The 19,560-nt window shown below is 45.0% G+C and overlaps 1 protein-coding gene across 2 annotated transcripts in view; it reads left to right on the top strand.

Moving 5' to 3' along the window:
* Positions 1–4,815: 4,815 nt before the first annotated feature.
* Positions 4,816–19,560, top strand: part of NUP160 (nucleoporin 160) — a 64,401-nt gene continuing 49,656 nt past the window's right edge. The window contains exons 1-8 of one of the 2 annotated variants that reach the window (XM_035262700.3): positions 4,816–4,942; positions 5,193–5,304; positions 5,595–5,787; positions 13,748–13,958; positions 14,272–14,494; positions 16,121–16,199; positions 16,678–16,792; positions 17,932–18,090. In XM_035262700.3, coding sequence (XP_035118591.1) covers positions 13,896–13,958; positions 14,272–14,494; positions 16,121–16,199; positions 16,678–16,792; positions 17,932–18,090 — 639 coding nt within the window. In that variant the 5' untranslated portion in view covers positions 4,816–4,942; positions 5,193–5,304; positions 5,595–5,787; positions 13,748–13,895. The remainder of the gene's footprint in view (positions 4,943–5,192; positions 5,305–5,594; positions 5,788–13,747; positions 13,959–14,271; positions 14,495–16,120; positions 16,200–16,677; positions 16,793–17,931; positions 18,091–19,560) is intronic. The other variant, XM_002755248.7, reaches the window with a different exon arrangement.

The following is a 19,560-nucleotide window of genomic DNA, read 5'->3' as shown; positions in this document are numbered from 1 at the left end:
TGCTGGCATTAAAAGAGAAAAGTCCAGGGTAATTACTAGATTTTTAGACTGTGTCACGGTGATGGTGGCCACACAGATACACACTACATGTGAGAGTATTTCGAATGGGGTAACATGAGCTCCATTTTCGATATATCGAGTTTGAGATGCCGTGGGAAATCCAAGTAGCATCAGGGAGGCAGCTAAATATAAAGGCTGAGAGCTCAGCAAAAGAGGTCTGACCTCTATAAATCAATGTGGAAATAATCAGTCTTCAGAATAGTTCTCTCAACTGTGAAGCATCAGTGTCATGAGCAGTTATAATTTAGATAGCCAGGAATTGGTAAATAATAACAGTTGAAGTGCTGGCATCTGGTTTTTTGTTTTTGTCTTTTGAGATGGTGTCTTGCTCTGTCGCCCAGGGTGAGTGCAATGGTGTGATCTCAGCTCACTGCAACCTCCACCTCCTGGGCTCAAGTGATTCTTCTGTCTCAGCCTCCTGAGTAGCTGGGATTACAGGCACCTGCCATCATACCAGGCTAATTTTTTTTTTTTAATTTTTAGTAGAGACAAGAGTTTCATCATGTTGGCCAGGCTGGTTTCAAACTCCTGATCGCAGGTGATCTGCTGGCCTCAGCCTCCCAAAGTGCTGGGATTACAGCCGTGAGCCACCTTGCCTGGCCAGCATCTGTTTAATAATCCCACTCTCACCAGACATGGTGGCTCACACCTGTAATCCCAGCACTTTGGGAGGCTGAGGCAGGTGGATCACGAGATCAGGAGTTCAAGAGCAGCCTGGCCAACACGGTGAAACCCCATCTCTACTAAAAATACCAACAAATTAGCTGGGCATGGTGTCAGAGGCCTGTAATCCCAACTACTCGGGAGGCTGAAGCAGAGAATTGCTTGAACCCAGGAGGTGGAGGTTGCATTGAGCCAAGATCATGCCACTGCACTCCAGCCTGGGCAACAGAGTGAGACTCCGTCTCAAAAAACAAAAAATGCCACTCTCACATTCAGTGTATAGTCTTAGTATAGGACTTTATTCAGGGAGAAATAATGAAATCTCAGGAGTTTAAAATTTTGCCTCAGAAAAAAATGTTTAAATGGTAGTTCTGTTCAATAATGCAGCATTTTCATTCAGCAACATTAGAACCTTTAGCACCAATACTGACTGTTCCTACAAAGAAATACAACTCAACTTTCTTCTCTGTTCTCCAGACTCGCTCCTCTTCTCCTGTTCCCACCCAGTCTACAGCACCAGTTGTCCAAAGACAGCAGTTATACTAGACGTGGCCCTCCCTCTCACTTTCACACTCACCAGGCCAAATCCCATTGATTTTAACTCCTAAACATTCCTACAAATATACTCCCTTCTTCTTTATGCCACTCACGGCCTCATCAACTCTTGCCTGCACTACTCATGCATTCATTCATTCACTCATTCATTCACCATGTACCAAATGCCTCTAAGTGTCAGGCATGCTACTTGGAGTATGGAGTCTAGTAGAAGGGTAGGGGATGAGTACAGAAAGCAGGGGGGCAATTTAGGAGGCTTTTACAATAATCCAGGCGAGATATTAGTGGTTTGGATATTGGTGGATATTGGTGGGTGATGGCAGTTGAGGTGAGAAATGCTTGGGCTGTAGATGCTTTGATATTTTGAAGGTAGTAGGCTGGGTGTGGTGGCTCATGCCTATAATCCCAGCACTTTGGGAGGCCGAGGCAGTCAGATCACTTGAGGCCAGGAGTTCAAGACCAGCCTGACCATTATAGTGAAACCCTTGTCTCTACTAAAAATACAAAAATTAGCTGGGTGTGGTGGCACATACCTGTGGTCCCAGCTACTGGGGAGGCTGAGGCACAAGAATCACTTGAACCAAGAGGTTGCAGTGAGCCAAGAACACACCACTGCACTCCACCCTGGGTGAGAGAGCAAGACTCCATCTCAAAATATATTCATACATACATATATAAGCATGTATATACAAATATATGTGAGAAAAAAAGAGGACTCGGGATTCTGTCTTGAGCAACTGGAACAGTGCTGGTAACTGAGATGGGGGAAGTAAGTGTGGGGACAGAGGTCAGGATTTCAGTTTCAGACATGTCAAATCTAAGATGCAGAACAGGCAGTTGAATATACAAAGCTGGACTTTGGGGGAGAAGTTCAGACTGGAGGTACACATTTGGGGATGATTGGCATATAGTAATCTGATATTTAAAGCCAGAAAGCTGGGCGAGATTCTCAGGGGAGTGTTTGTAGACAGAAGAGAAGACCAAGAACTGAACTCTGGACATTCCAACATCAAGAGGTTGGGGAAAACAGGAGCATCTAGGAAGGAGTCTGAAAAGGAACAGTTAGTGAAATAGGTAGAAATCAAGAGAGTGGTGTCCCTGACGCCACATGAAGAATGTGTTTCCTCGAGGAAGGAGCAAGCAATTGGTCAAATTCTACAAGTAGTCAAGTAAGCTTAGAAATAACAGTTCAGGCCAGATGCTGTGACTCATGCCTGTAATTCCAGCACTTTGTGAGGCGGAGGCAGGAGGATCACTTGAGACCTGGAGTTTGAGGCTGCAGTGAACTGGGATCCCATCACTGCACCCGAGCCTGGGTAACAGAGCAAGATTCTGTGCCAAAAAAAGAGAAAAGAAATAGCAGTTTCATATTAGATAGGATGGGTAATGTGGACGTCATTAATAATCTGGAAAAAAAGCAGTTTCAGCAAGGCAGTAAGAGCAAGAGCCTGATAAACATGGATTTCAGATGCGGTGACTCACGGCTGTAATCCCAGCACTTTGGGAGGCCAAGGTGGGTGGATCACTTGAAGTAAGGATTTTAAGACCAGCCTGTCCAACATGGTGAAACCATCTCTACTAAAAGTACAAAAAGATTAGCCAGGTGAGGCAGCGCATGCCTATAATCCCAGCTATTTGGGAGGCTGAGGCAGGAGAATCGCTTGAACCAGGGAGGCGGAGGTTGCAGTGAGCCAAGATCCTACCATTGTACTCCAGCCTGGGTAACAAAGAGCAAAACTCCATCTCCAAAAATAAATAAGTAAATAAAAATAAGAGAATGAGAGAAAAGAATTAGAACACTCGAGTTTTGCTGTGGGGTGAGAGGAGAAGAGATATGGAATAATAGCTGTAGAGAGTAGAAGTTGAGGGAGTGTTTGTATGCTTAGTACATAGAGTACTAAGTAAAAAGAAAAACTGAAAATGGAAAGAACTGAATTGCTGGAATGATGACCTTGAGCAGGTGTTTTTAAGGAAGTAAGAAAGTTCGTCTCTGCATGAGCTCAGAATCAGTTTAATTTACAGTAACAGGAAGGGAAGGCAAAATATGTGGCTACAGATGCTGGTAGGTGGGGAGATGTCATTGTAGAAGAAGTCCTCCCTTCCTCCTTCCCAGATGTATCTCCTTCTAGCTATGTTGGAATGCAGTGGCAAGATTGCAGCTCACTGTAACCTCCAACTCCTGGGCTCAAGCAATCCTCCTATAACTGAGACTACAGAGGCACACCACTACGTCTCGCTAATTTTTAAAAAAATTTTATTAGAAATGGGGGTATGTTGCCCAGGCTGGTCTTGAACTCCTGGCCTCAAGCCATCCTTCCATCTTGGCCTCTGATTGCTTTTTCTAAATGAAGAAGCAAGCTGAGAGTGAGGATGAGGGAGGAGGCAATGAAAGTTACAGGAGTTACGAAATAAATACTCATTCAGAACAGTTTAAGTGGAGAAAGCAAATACAATGTGTTTGCTGGGCAGCATTATGGGCCCACTCAAGGTTCACAGTCTTGATGGAGTTACAGGGAGGCATGTCAGTATGGGTGTATAGTTTTATTTTTATTTATTTATTTTTGAGAGGAGTTTCGCTCTTGTTACCCAGGCTGGAGTGCAATGGCGCGATCTCGGCTCACCGCAACCTCCGTCTCCTGGGTTCAAGCAATTCTCCTGCCTCCGCCTCCCGAGTAGCTGGGACTACAGGCACGTACCACCATGCCCAGCTAATTTTTGTATTTTTAGTAGAGACGGGGGTTTCACCTTGTTGACCAGGATGGTCTCGATCTCTTGACCTCGTGATCCACCCGCCTCGGCCTCCCAAAGTGCTGGGATTATAGGCGTGAGCCACCGCGCCCGGCCCAACATCTTCTAAACACTGAGGACTATGGGCCTTTACTGTATTGACAGCCAAGTGCAAGATCATGGGTTGAATGAATGACAAAATGCCTTTCACGCATCCAAGTGAGTAGCACTCAGGAAACCTCAGCAGGTGGCAGCATCAAGGTTTAACTAATACATTACGTTTCATTATACAGGTATACACGAATACAGTCTCTTGGTGGGGGGAAAAGGCCAAAACCAAAGGCCTTTTCCTCACTACCCCTTCCTCACTCCACTATCCCAAGTGTCGCCGCTGAAGAGTGAAGGGAGGATCGGGCAGAGATTTACAGACGGACAGCCTGACCAAGTGAGAGATGACCGTGAACGCGGGATCCGGCCGTGCCTCTCCGGATCTCGCCCCTCCTGGGAGACTCGACCCGCGTTTTTGAAACCGAAACAAACCCGGCCCCGCCCCCTGCCCTGCAGCCGCCGAGAAAAGAGCACCGCCCTCTGGAGGCGTCCTAGCCGACCACTCGAAGGTTCCCACAGATAGAATCGGCCTCCCCGGCCCACTTCTCTTCTGGCTTCCTCGCTGCCCACCCTCATTCTCAGGGTGGAAGCCCCGCAACGAAAGGCCGGAACTGCCTTTCTGCTCGCAACTTGCCTCCTGCCCGCAGCTCTGCCGCCCCGCCCCCGGAAGTGACGCAGGCCGCGCGGACCTCCCTTTGTCCCGTCGGGCATCGCGGCGGCGGCGGGAAGATGGCGGCGGCGGGTTCGATAGATCGGAGCTTCGTGGAGCTAAGCGGAGCAGAGCGCGAAAGGCCGAGGCACTTTCGGGAATTCACAGTCTGCAGCATTGGTACGGGTTGCCAGGAACGGCGCGATCCGATCTGTCCCCTCGGGCTCCTCTCATGGGTCCCACGATCTGACTCCCTGGTTCATCCTCCTGAGTCCACATGCCTCTAGCCCCGGGATCAGAGATTCCTTGGCGTCTGATGTTTTCCTCTTCGTATGGGTTGTCAGTCTGTCACCCTCTGCTTTGTCAGCTCCCTTAGTCCCTGTCATTTCTCGGAGGACGCCTGTGCAGTCTGACCACGTTCATTTTGCAGGGACTGCAAATGCCGTGGCTGGCGCCGCAAAATACAGTGAGAGCGCGGGAGGCTTTTACTATGGAGAGAGTGGCAAGTTGTTCTCCATCACCAGAAACAGGTTCATTCATTGGTAAGTACTGTGGTTCTCTAGACTCCCCTGGCAAGGTAGAGTTTGGTGTATAAATTTTCATCGCTGTTCCCAGTGTTATTCTAGAAATGGTAATTGACATTTAGGGAAAGAGAAAGGTTGTTTTTTCAGTTCATATGAGAATCAGGGGACAACTGAGACACAGAGTTCTAGAAGAGGTACCCCCCACACACACACATATCAAATAACACTAAAAGCAGAGGATATGTAGCTTAGGGGATAAAGCCCATAAGACCGGTTTTAAACATGAACCCATTATGTTTTATTTACAGCTTTCTTCATTGTTCATATATGTTTGAGCTTCAGTAAGTCAGACATTGTGCTAGGTACCAGGATGAAATAAACAAAAACAACCACCATTTTCATCATGCAAGAAGTTGTAACAATGTCAGAGTAGATATGGATCCACTTTTCATGGAAGTTTTGTGGAGGAAAAAGACATTAAAACTAATGACCACAACACAGGTATATAAAAACAAGTTTTCTTTTTTTTTTTTTTTTTTTTTGAGACAGAGTTTCGCTCTTGTTACCCAGGCTGCAGTGCAGTGGCGCGATCTCGGCTCACCACAACCTCCACCTCCTGGGTTCAGGCAATTCTCCTGCCTCAGCCTCCTGAGTAGCTGGGATTACAGGCACGCACCACCATGCCCAGCTAATTTGTTGTATTTTTAGTAGAGACGGAGTTTCACCATGTTGACCAGGATGGTCTCGATCTCTTGACCTCGTGATCCACCCGCCTCAGCCTCCCAAAGTGCTGGGATTGCAGACTTGAGCCACTGTGCCAGGCCAAAAACAAGTTTTCATACTTGCCCTAGAGGAAAAATATCGGGGTATGAGAGGCTGAGAGGACCAAATGTAATTAGTGGGGCAGGGAAAGGCTTTAAGGAATTCACAGTTACCCTGAGATCTGAAGGACACGAGGTTAGCCAGGCAAGGGGAGCGGACAGAGAGCAGTCCGGCAAGTAGGATCACCATATGCAAAGGTCATAAGTGGCGAGAATTTGGCAGATTTGGAACTGAACAAAGATCTGTGTGGCTTAAGTGCAGTGGGTAGAACAGAAAGTGATGTGAGATACTGAGGTTGGTGAGGGAGGCAGGACTCTGATTATGAGGGACTCTTAGGCCATTTTTAAGGATTTTTGGATTTTATCCTAAGTACATTGAGTTATCATTGAAAGGTTTTTAAAGAGTAACATCAAAATTGCAATTTTGGATGGGAAGAGTTAACACTGGGGATTCCAAAAGTAGGGAGGGAGAGAAGCAAGAGTTGGAAAACCTATTGGGTACTGTGTTCAAAGCTTGGGCAGCGGGATCATTAGAAGCCCAAACCTTATGTATATAGGGATATACACACAGCAAACTCGTAACAAGCCTGCGCATGTATCCCTGAATCTAAATTTTTTCAGATGTATTTTTAGAAGATCTCAGTCTACTTTTGTGTGGAAGGTGGATTTGGATTAGATGGGTATAATAGGTATAATACAAAGAAAATTTTGCTCTTAGGATGACCTAAGTAAGAGTTGCTGGTGGCTCACTTGTGGGAATGACTAGAAACAGAAAAGTAGATGGACTCAAGATGCCTTTGGAAGATAGATTCACTAGGACTTGGTGGTGGATTGAATATGGGGTAAGGGATGGTAAATGAAAAGGAGAGAGCAGGACAACTCCCTGGTGTCTGATGTGACTAACCAGATATGAGTGGGGAGGGGTTGCCATTTACAGAGATAACATAGAAGATGGATTTTGGAAAGATATGAATAATTGTATCGAAAATAGTAAATCTGAAGTACCTGGGCAGCAGCCCTTTGAAAATGTCAAGTAGGCCTTGAAAGTTATACATCTAAGGCTCAAAAGAGAGACTTATATTAGAGATACAAATTTCGTTTAATTAAGAACTATTTTGGCTGGGTACAGTGCCTCACACCTGTAATCACAGCACTTTGGGGAACTGAGGTGGGAGGATCTCTTGAGGCCAGGAGTTCAAGACCCCATTTCTAAAAAAAAAAAAGTTTTGTTTGTTTTTTTTTTGAGAGACAGTCTGGTTCCATTGCCCAGGCTGGAGTACAGTGGTGCAATCACAGCTCACTGCAACCTTTGCCTCCTGGGTTCAAGTGACCCTCCCACCTAAGCCTCCCAAGTAGCTGGAATTACAGGTCTGCACCACCACGCCCAGCTAATTTTTGTGTTTGTTTTTGTAGAGATGGGGTTTTGCCTTATTGCCTGGGCTGATCTCAAACTGCTGGACCCCTTCTTGGCCTCCCAACTTGCTGGGATTACAGGAGTGAGCCACCATGTCTGGCTTGATTTTTAAAAAATAAACCGGGCAACGTGGCGTGTGCCTTTCTTTTTTGAGACGGAATTTCACTCTTGTTACCCAGGCTGGAGTGCAATGGCGCAATCTCAGCTCACCGCAACCTCCGCCTTCTGGGTTCGATTCTCCTGCCTCAGCTTCCCAACTAGCTGGGATTACAGGCACGTGCCACTGTGCCCAGCTAATTTTTTGTATTTTTAGTAGAGACGGGGTTTCACCATGTTGACCAGGATGATCTCGATCTCTTGACCTCGTGATCCACAATGCCTTGACCTCCCAAAGTGCTGGGTTTACAGGCTTGAGCCACCGCACCCGGCGGCGTGTGCCTTTCATCTTAACTACTCAGGAGGCTGAGGTGGGAGGATATGATCATGCCACTACACTGCAGCTTGGGCAACAGGGTGAGACCCCATCTCTTTAAAAAAAAAAAAAAGAAGAAGAAGAAAGAAAGAGAGAGAGAGAAAGAAAGAAAATTTGCTTGCCTATTATGTTTCAGTCAATTTTTAGGGAATAGGGGCAAAGCAGAGAACAAAACAAAGTCCCTGCCATCATGGAGAAAGATAGGCAACAACAATAACCAAAAAAACCTAAGTGCATGTAGTTTTGTTACAGGAAAAGGGTCCTGATCTAGACCCCAAGGGAGGGTTCTTGGGTCTCACACAAGAAAGAATTCAGGGTGAGTCTGCAGTGCAAAGCAAAAGCAGATTTATTAAGAAAGTAAAGGAGGCTAGGCACGGTGGCTCATGCCTGTAATCTCAGCACTTTAGGAGGCCCAGGCGGGTGGATCACCTGAGGTCAAGAGTTTGAGACCAGCCTGACTAGTATGGTGAAACCCTGTCTCTGTTAAAATACAAAATTAGCTGGGTATGGTGGCGCATGCCTGTAATCCCAGCTCCTTGGGAGGCTGAGGCAGGAGAATAGCTTGAATCCAGGAGGTTGAGGTTGCAGTGAGATGAGATTGCCTCATCGCGCCCCAGCCTGGGCAAACGAGTAAAACTCCATCGCAAAAGAAAAAAAGGAAAGGAATAAACTACTCCTTTGCAGAGCAGCCCTAGAGGACTTCTGGTTGCCCATTTTTATGGTTATTTCTTGATGATTTACTAAACAGGGGTGGATTCGTTATCCCTCCATTTTTTAGACCATATAGGGTAACTTCCTGATGTTGCCATGACATTTGTAAACTGTCATGGCATTGGTGGGAGTGTAGGCAGTGAGGACAACAGGCGGTGACTCTTGTCACAATTTTGGTTTTGGCTGGCTCTTTTACTGCAACCTGTTTTATCAGTAGGGTCTTTATGACCTGTATTTTGTGCTGACCTTCTATTGCATCCTGCGGCTTAGAATGCCTTACCTGTCTAGGAATGCAGCCCAGGAGGTTTCAGTCTCATTTTACCCAAGTCCTATTCAAGATGGAGTTGTTCTGGTTCACACGCCTCTGAGAGTTTGTCAGTTGATAAATGGAATAGGGAAAAGGGGACAGCATAAGGGGGAAGAGGAATACCTGTGGGAGTTATGTTTTATGTAGGGTGGTTGAGCAAGAGCCAGGGGTAAGGTGACATTTGAACAGAAGAAAGGATATCTGGGGAATGAGTATTTCAGGTAGAGCCTTTCAAGAAGAAGGAATAAAGAGCGCAAAGAACCCTGAGACAGGAGCTTGTTGTGTTCAAAGAGTGGAAAGGAGCCAGGAATCTGCAGCTGAGTGAACAAAGAATAGAATAATAAGAAAGAGGTAGCTGAGGGCCAGATCAGGGCTTTGTTGGTTATTCTAAGCTTTGGCTTTTACTCTGAGTAAGATGGAAAGAAGCTGTGGAAGGTTCAAGTGGAGGAATGACATGTTTTGTTTTGTTTTTTTTTGAGACGGAGTTTCGCTCTTGTTACCCAGGCTGGAATGCAATGGCGCAATCTCGGCTCACCGCAGCCTCCGCCTCCTGGATTCAGGCAATTCTCCTGCCTCAGCCTCCTGAGTAGCTGGGATTACAGGCATATGCCACCATGCCCAGCTAATTCTTTGTGTTTTAGTAGAGACGGGGTTTACCATGTTGACCAGGATGGTCTCGATCTCTTGACCTCGTGATCCACCTGCCTCAGCCTCCCAAAGTGCTCGGATTACAGGCGTGAGCCAGCGCACCCGGCCTTTTTTTTTTTTGAGACGGAGTTTCGTGTTGCCCAGGTTGGAGTGCAGTGGCATGATCTCGGTGTCCACAGCCTCTGCCTCCCAGGTTCAAGTAATTCTCCTGCCTCAGCCTCCCAAGTAGCTGGGATACAGGCGTGCACCACCACGACCGGCTAATTTTGTATTTTTAGTAGAGATGAGGTTTCTCCATGTTGGTCAGGCTGGTGTCCAACTCCCAACCTCAGGTGATCTACCCGCCTCAGCTTCCCAAAGTGCTGGGATTACAGGCGTGCACCACTGCACCTGGCCTAAGATCTGGGTTTCTAAAGGATTGCTGTGACTGCTATGTTGGGAATAGAGTATGGTGGGGGAAAGGGTGGATGCAGGAAACCAATTAGGAGGCTGGTGCTACAATCCAGACAAGAGATGATGGTGGTTTAGATCAGGGTGGTAGTGACAGAGGCAGTGAGAAACATTCTGATTGGAGGTATGTTTTCAAGATGAATTAGTTAGAATTACTGTTGCATTGGATGGAGAGTATACAGAAAGAAATGAGTCAGGTAAGCCCCAGATTTTTGGCTTGAGCAGTTGAAAGTTATGGAGATGTCATTAATTGAAATGGAAAAAAGTGTAGGTGAAGCAGGTATTTTTGTTTGTTTTCTTCAGGTTCAGTGGGTCTTGGAGTTCTGTTTTGGACAGGTGTAAACTGAGATGCCTGTTAGATCTCCAAGTGAGTGTTGAAGCAGTAGTCAAGAGTTGAGTGGAGAAGTTGGGCTAAAGATAAAGATTGCAAACTTGTTGGCGTTAGATGGTGCCTAAAGCTGTTCTACTGAATGAGATCACCTACAAAGTGAGAATAAATTAGGATTTTCCACTTCTGTACTATATCGTCAGCTAAGTCTTCATTGTGGGGGGCTGTCCCATATGCTGTAGGGTGTTAAACAGCATTCCTGGCCTCAACCCTCTGCATACCAATAGTACATAGTATATATAGTTATATAGTTATGATAACCAAAAATATCTCTAGATATTGCTTAATATCCTGGGGAGTGAGGCAGAATCATCCCCCGTTGAGAGCCACTTGAGTAGAGTGGTCTGGGACTGAACCCTGGGGCAAGCCAATGTTTAGAATGAGGAACCAGCAAGGAGCCCAAGAAGGAATAACTGAAGTGGGTGTTGAACAAAGAATGTGGCATCCCAGAAGCTAAGGGAAATACTTCAAGGAGGGAAGGGGGAGAGTGAAAAACCTGTCGATGTGGCATTTAAGCCAGGCAATTTGAGAAATGAAAATTGGCCTTTGCATCATGGAGATCATTGGTGACCAGGTCAGGAATTGCTGCAGTAGTCGTACAAAAGCCTCGATGGAGTGGGTTCAAGAGAGAGAGGAGAGGAGTTGTGAGTATAGAACAGCGCTTTCAAGGCATATTGCTGTAAGGGAAGTGGAGATATCACATGGTAGCTGGAGAGCAAGGGAGGAACATGGAGAAAATATAATAATATAGTCTGTGTGCAGTTGGGAATGCAGTAGATGCAGTTGAGAGTAATCACTAAAGGAAAGGAATTTGGGGAAATTGAGAAGGTGGAGTATTAGGATAATTGGATATTGTTTGTTCATTTATTTGCTCTTTTTTAAAGTCAAAGTTTCAGTCTGTCACCCAAGCTGGAGTACAGTAGCACAGTCATAGCTTACTGCAACCTTGAACTCCTAGCTCCCATCTCAGCTTCCCAAGTGGCTAGGATTACAGGCGGGCATCACCATGCCTGGCTAATTTTTTTTTTTTTATAGAGATAGGGTCTTTCTATGTCGCCCAGGCTCATCTCGTACTCCTGGGCTGAAGAAATCCTTCTATCTTGGCCTCCCAGGATGCTGGAATTATAGGTATGAGCCGCTGTACCTGGCCCTGATACTGAAATCATTAAGAATTATGGCAAGAGTAGTATGGGAGAGAGTGACAGTGGGCCAGCAGCCAAAATCAACTGCAATGAGCATGGGTAGCAGGTGGTATCTGATTCCATGAGCTTCAGAGCTGAGTGGTTCGGGTAGGAGAGGAGGAACAGTGACCTAGAATGCCAGTGGGGAGCAAGGACATCTGTATTTTTCCCTTGAGGCCCCACTGCAAAGGGCATGGTAGAGAAAACTCTGGGGTCACTGCCCTCACGGGAGATCCAGGATCCAAATTATACCATAAGGCAAGAAAACGAAGGAATTATTCAGAGATGAAATTGAGGATCCAGAAAATTATGCTAATGCCATGAGTTATCAGAAGCAAAGTAGCTCTGGGAAATCATCAGACATGAAAAGGTACTTACATCCTTGGGAGTAGATAAGATGTGCCTTGGAAGAAAGTGTATAGTGAGAGAAGATGATCCAGGATCCAGGTTTGAGGAAATCTAGTCTATATAGGGGTCAGGTCAAGGAGAAGGGGAAGAAATGGACAGGAATGTGGGAGGAAAACTGGGAGAGGGTAGTACCATAGGATTCATGAGAAGAGTTTGTTTTAAAAAGAAAGGCTTCTGTAGTGTGGAGGAAAAAAAAAAAGAATAAAAAATAAAAAGGAAGGCAAGATTAAGTATGTGGAATGGTGCTGAGAGATCAAGTAAGAGGGCCAGGCACTGTGGCTCACGCCTGTAATCCCAGCGCTTTGGGAGGCTTAGGCGGTTGGATCATCTGAGGTCAGGAGTTTGACACCAGCCAGGCCAACATGGTGAAACCCCGTCTCTACTAAAAATACAAAAATTAGCCAAGCATAGTGGCAAGTGCCTGTAGTCCCAGCTACTCAGGAGGCTGAGGCAAGAGAATCGCTTGAACCCTGGAAGCAGAGGTTGCAGTGAGCTGAGATCACTCCATTGCACTCCAGCCTGGGCAACAAGAGCAAAACTCCATCTCAAAAAAAAAAAGATCAAGTAAGAGAAAGACTGAAGAGTCCACTGGAATTGGTATATTGACTTTGACAAGAAGAGGGTGTGGCAGAGGCAAAAGCCAGATTTAGTAGGCTTAAGAGTAGGAGTGATGTGAGGAAATAAGAGAAAGGTTGGCCATGAAGGGGAATGGAGAGGATGGGATAACTGGATTGTGAGTGAGGGGAGGCCAGAAAACAGCTTATTTGAATGGTGATGGAAGGCCCTGGAAGCAGGAGAGGCAGATACAGGAGAAATATGCAGAGAAAGCCAGAAGTTAGCCTTTAGTTGCTGGAAGAAGCCTTCTTTTTTGGAAAGGATGCAGGTGATACGGTAGATATGGCAATGGGAAATTAAGGCACTCCCAGCAATGCTGCGTGCTATGGTTCTAGACCTACACCCGGCAGAGTTGCACCTGAAGAAGGTTACCTGCATCCCAGCACACTTCTGGTTTTGTTTAAGCACAGTATGTATTGTCATTTCTTCTTCAGGCATGTGATATACCATGAGTTATTTTCTGTCACTTTGAAGCTCTTTTTTTAAGGATTGATAGGTTTTTAAAAAAATTTTTTAAATGGCGCAATCTCAGCTCATTGCAACCTCCACCTCCTGGGTTCAGGCAATCCTCCTGCCTCAGCCTCCTGAGTAGCCGGGATTACAGGCACGCGCCACCACGCCCAGCTAATTTTTTGTATTTTTAGTAGAGACGGGGTTTCACCATGTTGACCTGGATGGTCTCGATCTCTTGACCTCGTGATCCACCCGCCGCGGCCTCCCAAAGTGCTGGGATTACGGGCTTGAGCCACCACGCCCGGCCCTGGTTTTTAAAAATTTTTAACAAAATGTTCTTTTTTTCTGGTTCTGCTTTAAACTGTGTTTTCCACTGGGCTGTGTATTCCTTAGCAAGATCTGATAAATATTAAAACTCTTTTAGCTAGGCTGGGTTTGGTGGCTCACGCCTTTAATCCCAGCACTTTGGGAGGCCAGGCAGGCGGATCATGAGATCAGACCTTCGAGACCAGCCTAGTCTGATATATTTCAGTGCAACAGTCAATGAGAAAGAAAAGCATAAAGTTTTCAAACAAATGTCTCTTTTTTAACAGGAAGACCTCTGGAGATACATTGGAGCTGGTGGAGGAGTCACTGGACGTAAATCTGTTGAATAATGCTGTTCGCCTAAAATTCCAAAATTGCAATGTCTTACCTGGAGGGGTTTATGTCTCTGAGACTCAGAATCATGTAATAATCCTGATGTTAACCAATCAAACAGTGCACAGGTTACTTTTACCACACCCTTCCCGGATGTATAGGAGTGTAAGTTGGCTAAGTACAATACCTTTTATTTCCCAAATTACTCTGGGTGTCACAGATCGAGTGCTAGAGCAATATCCTTTGGAACCGAAGGAAATTTGGATTCTTGTTATCCCTCACCAAGCATACTTTGATAGTTATCACTTAAAATCATCAGGGATACATTTTAAGTTGAGAATTAGTTTTCATTAAAAAGAATAGCTTTCTTCTTAAGCTTGACAGTTTTTTACTTTAAAAACTTCTTTAGCAATAGAGAGAAACAGCAAAATTCTGGTTATTTTGATTTAATAGATTTTTCTTTTTAATTACTCAACAGGAGTTGGTAGTTGAAAGTCAGATGCAGTCAATATTCACTGACATTGGAAAAGTTGATTTCACAGATCCTTGCAACTATCAATTAATTCCAGCAGTACCTGGAATATCTCCTAATTCTACCACCTCAACAGCCTGGCTTAGCAGTGATGGGGAGGCCCTGTTTGCTTTACCATGTGCTTCTGGGGGAATCTTTGTTCTTAAGCTACCTCCTTATGACATACCTGGTAAGAATGGGAACTGAGCATGGATTTAACTTTAAACAAGGAATGTTAACATTGAAACAGACCTTAAAAGTTCAACCTCCTCATCCAGTGCAGAGATTGCATCTCTTCTGCCCCAGAACTGGTTTGTTTGCCTGATGAGTCCCTAATGCTTTACTTTTATACAGTGGATAAGGAACTATAAAGCATTTGGAGCACGGAAAAACAAATAGACAAGTATAAGGCAGCCTATTCTAAATCCTGTAGTAAAGATGAGTTGCCTAATTGTCTGTCCTGAGATAAAGGCATTAAACATCATAATTAAATTAATTGAAACAAAGAAGTTCAATACCCTGCACCAAGTCATACCCTGCACTATGTCTCACCTGGATTATTGCATTAGTTTCCTAAATACCTCCCCAGATCTGTCCTTAACCCTCTTCAGAAACTTCTCAGGTGGACTGATATGTTTAAAACCCAAATTGGGTCATATCACTGCACTGTGTAATGCCATCTTTAATGTAGTGTAGTGACATAACCCAACTTTTTTTTTCTTTCTTTCTTTTGAGATAGAGTCTCACTGTGTTGCTTAGGCTTGGGATGCAGTGGTGCGATCTTGACTCACTGCAACCTCCACCCGCCTGGTTCAAGCGATTCTCGTGTCTGTTTCCTGAGTAGCTGGGATTATATGCACCTACTACCATGCCCAGCTAATTTTTGAATTTTTAGTAAAGACAAGTTTCACCAAGTTGACTAGGCTGGACTCGAACTCTTGACCTCAAGTGATCTGCCTGCCTCAGCCTCCTAAAGTGCTGGGATTACAGATATGAGCCACTGCGCCTGGCCAACATGACCCAACTTGGTTTTTAAATATATCATGTTATGCTGAATAAACCCAGACTCCTTAAACTGGCTTAGAATGACTCACTCCTCTCTCTCTAACTTCATCTGTTCACTCTTCCCCTCCTCTTCAGCCACAGGCCTTCTTGCAATTCCTTGAATATGCCAGGAACGCCCCTACTTTGAGGCATTTGTTTGATATAGTCAGCTACTAGCTTGGCTCATTCCCTCAGCTCCTTTAGGTCTTCACTTAATGTCACCTCGTGGAGGCCTTCACTGAACACCCTTTTCAAAACTGCAATGCCCCTGCCTGTCCTCCCTACACCTTGGCATTCTGTGTACTCCTTTTGTGTTTTATTTTTCTCACTTACTACCATTCTACTTAATTTGACTGTCTCCGTTTTTCCCCTTCCCCCAAAGGAATGTAAGTTCCACGAGGACAGGAGTTTTAAAATTTGTTTTGTTTACTGCTATGTCACTAGCATCTAGAACTGTGCCTGGCACATGAAGGGTACCTAGTGATTGTTTGGAAAGAATAATAAAGTGATTCTGCTGGGTGACAATATGGGTTACAGTCTGTAAAAGGCGAACATTTTCACAAGAAGTATAAAATGTTATTTTGATTGATCTAATAATGATTCAAAATAGTTTATAGGTGTGATATATGTAGGAAAGTTACATCCTAAAACTTTGTTAGTACAGAAATACAGAATCCTGTTGCCTGTTATAAAGACCTTGTTCATGGTTACATCATTCTTGCCTTTGGGTTTCTCTAACTGTGATCAAAAGGTGCCTTGGATATCATTGCAGGTATGGTGTCAGTTGTGGAACTGAAGCAGAGTTCAGTAATGCAACGATTGCTTACAGGATGGATGCCAACAGCTATCAGGTGAGTGGTATCTGGCAGGTAAATCAAAGGGCCCAAGAATTTAATCTTTTTGCACTGGTTGGCAGTTATTGCTTCCAGTCTTATTCCAAGGCAGACATTATACTAAAAAGGAAAATGGTCAGAACAACATCAAATTCTGTCTGAGGAAAGCCACACTCACAATATCCAGTTCAGTGTTCTGCCCTTACTTACCCAAATCCAGTTTTGTGTAAAATTGTTAGAAGTGGAAAGTATTTGATGGCTAAAGGAAAATAATACAAAAGGAAACAGTCTTCCATTGTTATGTAGAGCCTTTTAAATTTTATTATAGTAATTGGTGATAAATCAAATAGAAATGTAATTGTCTTCTACCAGCATATAAGCTCTTGGTCCTCCTGCTAAGTGTGTACATTTATAATTTTATATTTCTTGAATTGCAAATTCTAATGATCAGATTCTTTGCAACAGTAAAACTCTAAGACGGGGCCTTGTGTTTTAGGGGTGACCAGTCGCCTTCAGATCGTCCCCTCAGTCTCGCTGTTCATTGTGTGGAGCATGATGCCTTCATTTTTGCTCTGTGTCAGGATCACAAGCTACGAATGTGGTCTTACAAGGTAAGTGCTACATCTGTAGTTGCTGTGGGTTAAAATATGAGAATTGAAATAAATCTTGCTGTTTCTCTTAAAGATTATCAGATCAGGCGGGGCATGGTGGCTCACACCTATAATCCCAGCACTTTGGGAGGCCGAGGCGAGTGGATCACGAGGTCAAGAGATCAAGACCATCTTGGTCAACATGGTGAAACCCCGTCTGTACTAAAAATACAAAAATTAGCTGGGCATGGTGGCACACGCCTGTAGTCCCAGCTACTCCGGAGGCTGAGGCAGGAGAATTGCTTGAACCCAGGAGGTAGAGGTTGCGGTGAGCCGGGATCGCGCCATTGCACTCCAGCCTGGGTAACAAGAGAGAAACTGTCTCAAAAAAAAAAAAAGATTATCAGATCAGTTGGTTTGGAAATTATTGGTCACTTCCTGATTCAGACAGTTTCATTTAGCTTTATTTTGCATGTATTTTCCTCCTAACTTACTGTCTTTTTATTTGGAAAAATTATCAATCTTACAGGGACACTCAAAGAGTAAGTACAAAGTATACCTTTCACTTTTTTTTATTTTTATTTTTTGAGACAGTCTCACTTTGTCGCCCAGGCTGGAGTGCAGTGACGTGAATACAGCTCACTGTAGCCTCTGCCTCCCGGGCTCAAGTAATCCACCCACCTCAGCTCCTCAAATACCTGGAACTACAGGTGCACACTACCACACAGAGTCTCGCTCTGTCGCAGAGGCTGGAATGCAGTGGCGCAATCTCGCCTCACTGCAATCTCCGCCTCCTAGGATCAAGCAATTCTCCTACCTCAGCCTCCCAAGTAGCTGGGATTATAGGTGTGTATCACTGCACCTGGCTAATATTTATATCTTTAGTAGAGATGGGGTTTCACCCTGTTGGCCAGGCTGGTCTTGAACTCCTGACCTCAGGCGATCCACCCCCCCCTTGACCTCCCAAAGTGCTGGCATTACAGATGTGGGCTACCATGCCCAGCCCATGTTGGCCCTTTTCAAACAAAAACCTATAAGGTCTTTTAGCAGATAAACTAGATAAAACGGTAGATACAATGAAAGGTCCATCCTTTTGAAAGGTATGTTCTTCTAGTCTGAATATTCTTTGAATACCACCTGTTAACTGTTTTCTTGGGCAGGAGCAAATGTGCCTCATGGTAGCTGACATGCTGGAATATGTCCCTGTGAAGAAAGACCTTCGACTCACTTCTGGGACTGGACACAAATTACGGCTTGCTTATTCCCCTGCCATGGGACTCTACCTAGGCATATACATGCATGCACCAAAACGAGGACAGGTATGAAACAAGACATCAGGTTATTTGGTGTGTACTGATGTGGGGAAATGACTGTAGACTCAGTGAGTCTGTTCAAGCTCTTTGCACCAACCTAAATGTGATTCTGAGGTGATGGTTGGGTTTTATGTTACTATGTGAATTAGAAGACCTTAAAGAAGGGGTCAGTATGAAAGGAAGTAGAGAGTTTAAGGCAATATGAAAAGAAAAGTTTACCAAACTAAACAAGAAGAGCAAATTAGGAAGTCTAGGTGAAAAAACAGAATTCCTGAAAGGGATGTAGGTGTTAAGTGGTTAATTTTTCTAAATAAATTTGCTCATCATCCAGACGGTAGCTGCTGTATGTAGATGAGATGTGTAGACTGTGAGGTGATAGGGTAATCATATAATAAACTGCCATTTGTTGGGTATTGTGTGCTTGGTGTTGTGCCAGGCCCTTTATGGACATTAATAATAGCAAACACTTGGATTGTGCTTATTCTGGGCTCATACACATTATGCATATTATCCATTTAATCCTAATAGCCCAGTGAGGTAGGATCTGTCTCCCTTACTGTGCAGAAGCTCTGATTCCCCCACTGAGTCCCCGTGCTAGGTCACTGCCCTTCCTGGATGCCCTTTTCACTTCTGTTGGGCTCTCATAGCTCACTCCACATTGCTCCTTTAATGTGGATGCCCTCCTTAATGTGGAGGTGGAGGATAATGGCCTCCACCTCCATCCATGTTTCCACAAAAGACATGATCTGGTTCTTTTTTGTGGCTGTATGTATTCCTGTTTGGGCCCTGAGACCACCAGACTGCCCCCATGCAATGGACCTCCTCCTCACCCAACCTGAGTTTCCATCCTGCACCAAGCTTTCTGTACATGTGGAAGCCCTCTCAAACTGTTCCTACTCCTCCACCCCAAGCCAGGTGGTCCTAAATGTGGACACTCTGCTCAGGTCCTTAGACTCCTGCTTCATCGCACTTGGCTACATCCCCTCTGCATGCATGCCCTTCCCAATCGCCAGTGTTCTCACTTCTGTGCTGGGACGTGCCTGTGCTGATGTTCCCTTCAGCCTGTTCAGACTGACTCCCTGTGCCAAACCCCAGCCCCCAGGTCCCAGACCCCTACCTTCTGGCCAGCAAAGATAGCTACTTTGCTTTAGGTACCTATTGGGTTTTGGACTGGATTGCTCAGGGACAGAATGGAAGGGAAGAGGAGGAGCTCATTCTTGCGGTTTTTTTTCCTAATATTATGGCCCAAAGGTATCATGCTATGAAGACATTTATCTTGATTGCATATAATTAGTCTATTCTCTCTTCTGGGGGACAACCCTTGAACTATTTGAACACACCTGTCCATCTGCCCTAAGTACACTCTTCTCTGTGTGTAGGCTGTGGGTGGTAGGAGAATTGACTCTACTCCGACTTCCTTAGTTCGTTCCATGTTATTCATATAACATCCTGTTGATCACTCTCCTCAACATGTCA

Source organism: Callithrix jacchus, chromosome 10, assembly GCF_049354715.1.
Source record: "Callithrix jacchus isolate 240 chromosome 10, calJac240_pri, whole genome shotgun sequence".
NCBI classification, from domain to species: Eukaryota; Metazoa; Chordata; class Mammalia; order Primates; family Cebidae; genus Callithrix; species Callithrix jacchus.
This window is presented reverse-complemented; position numbering and strand designations above follow the sequence as displayed.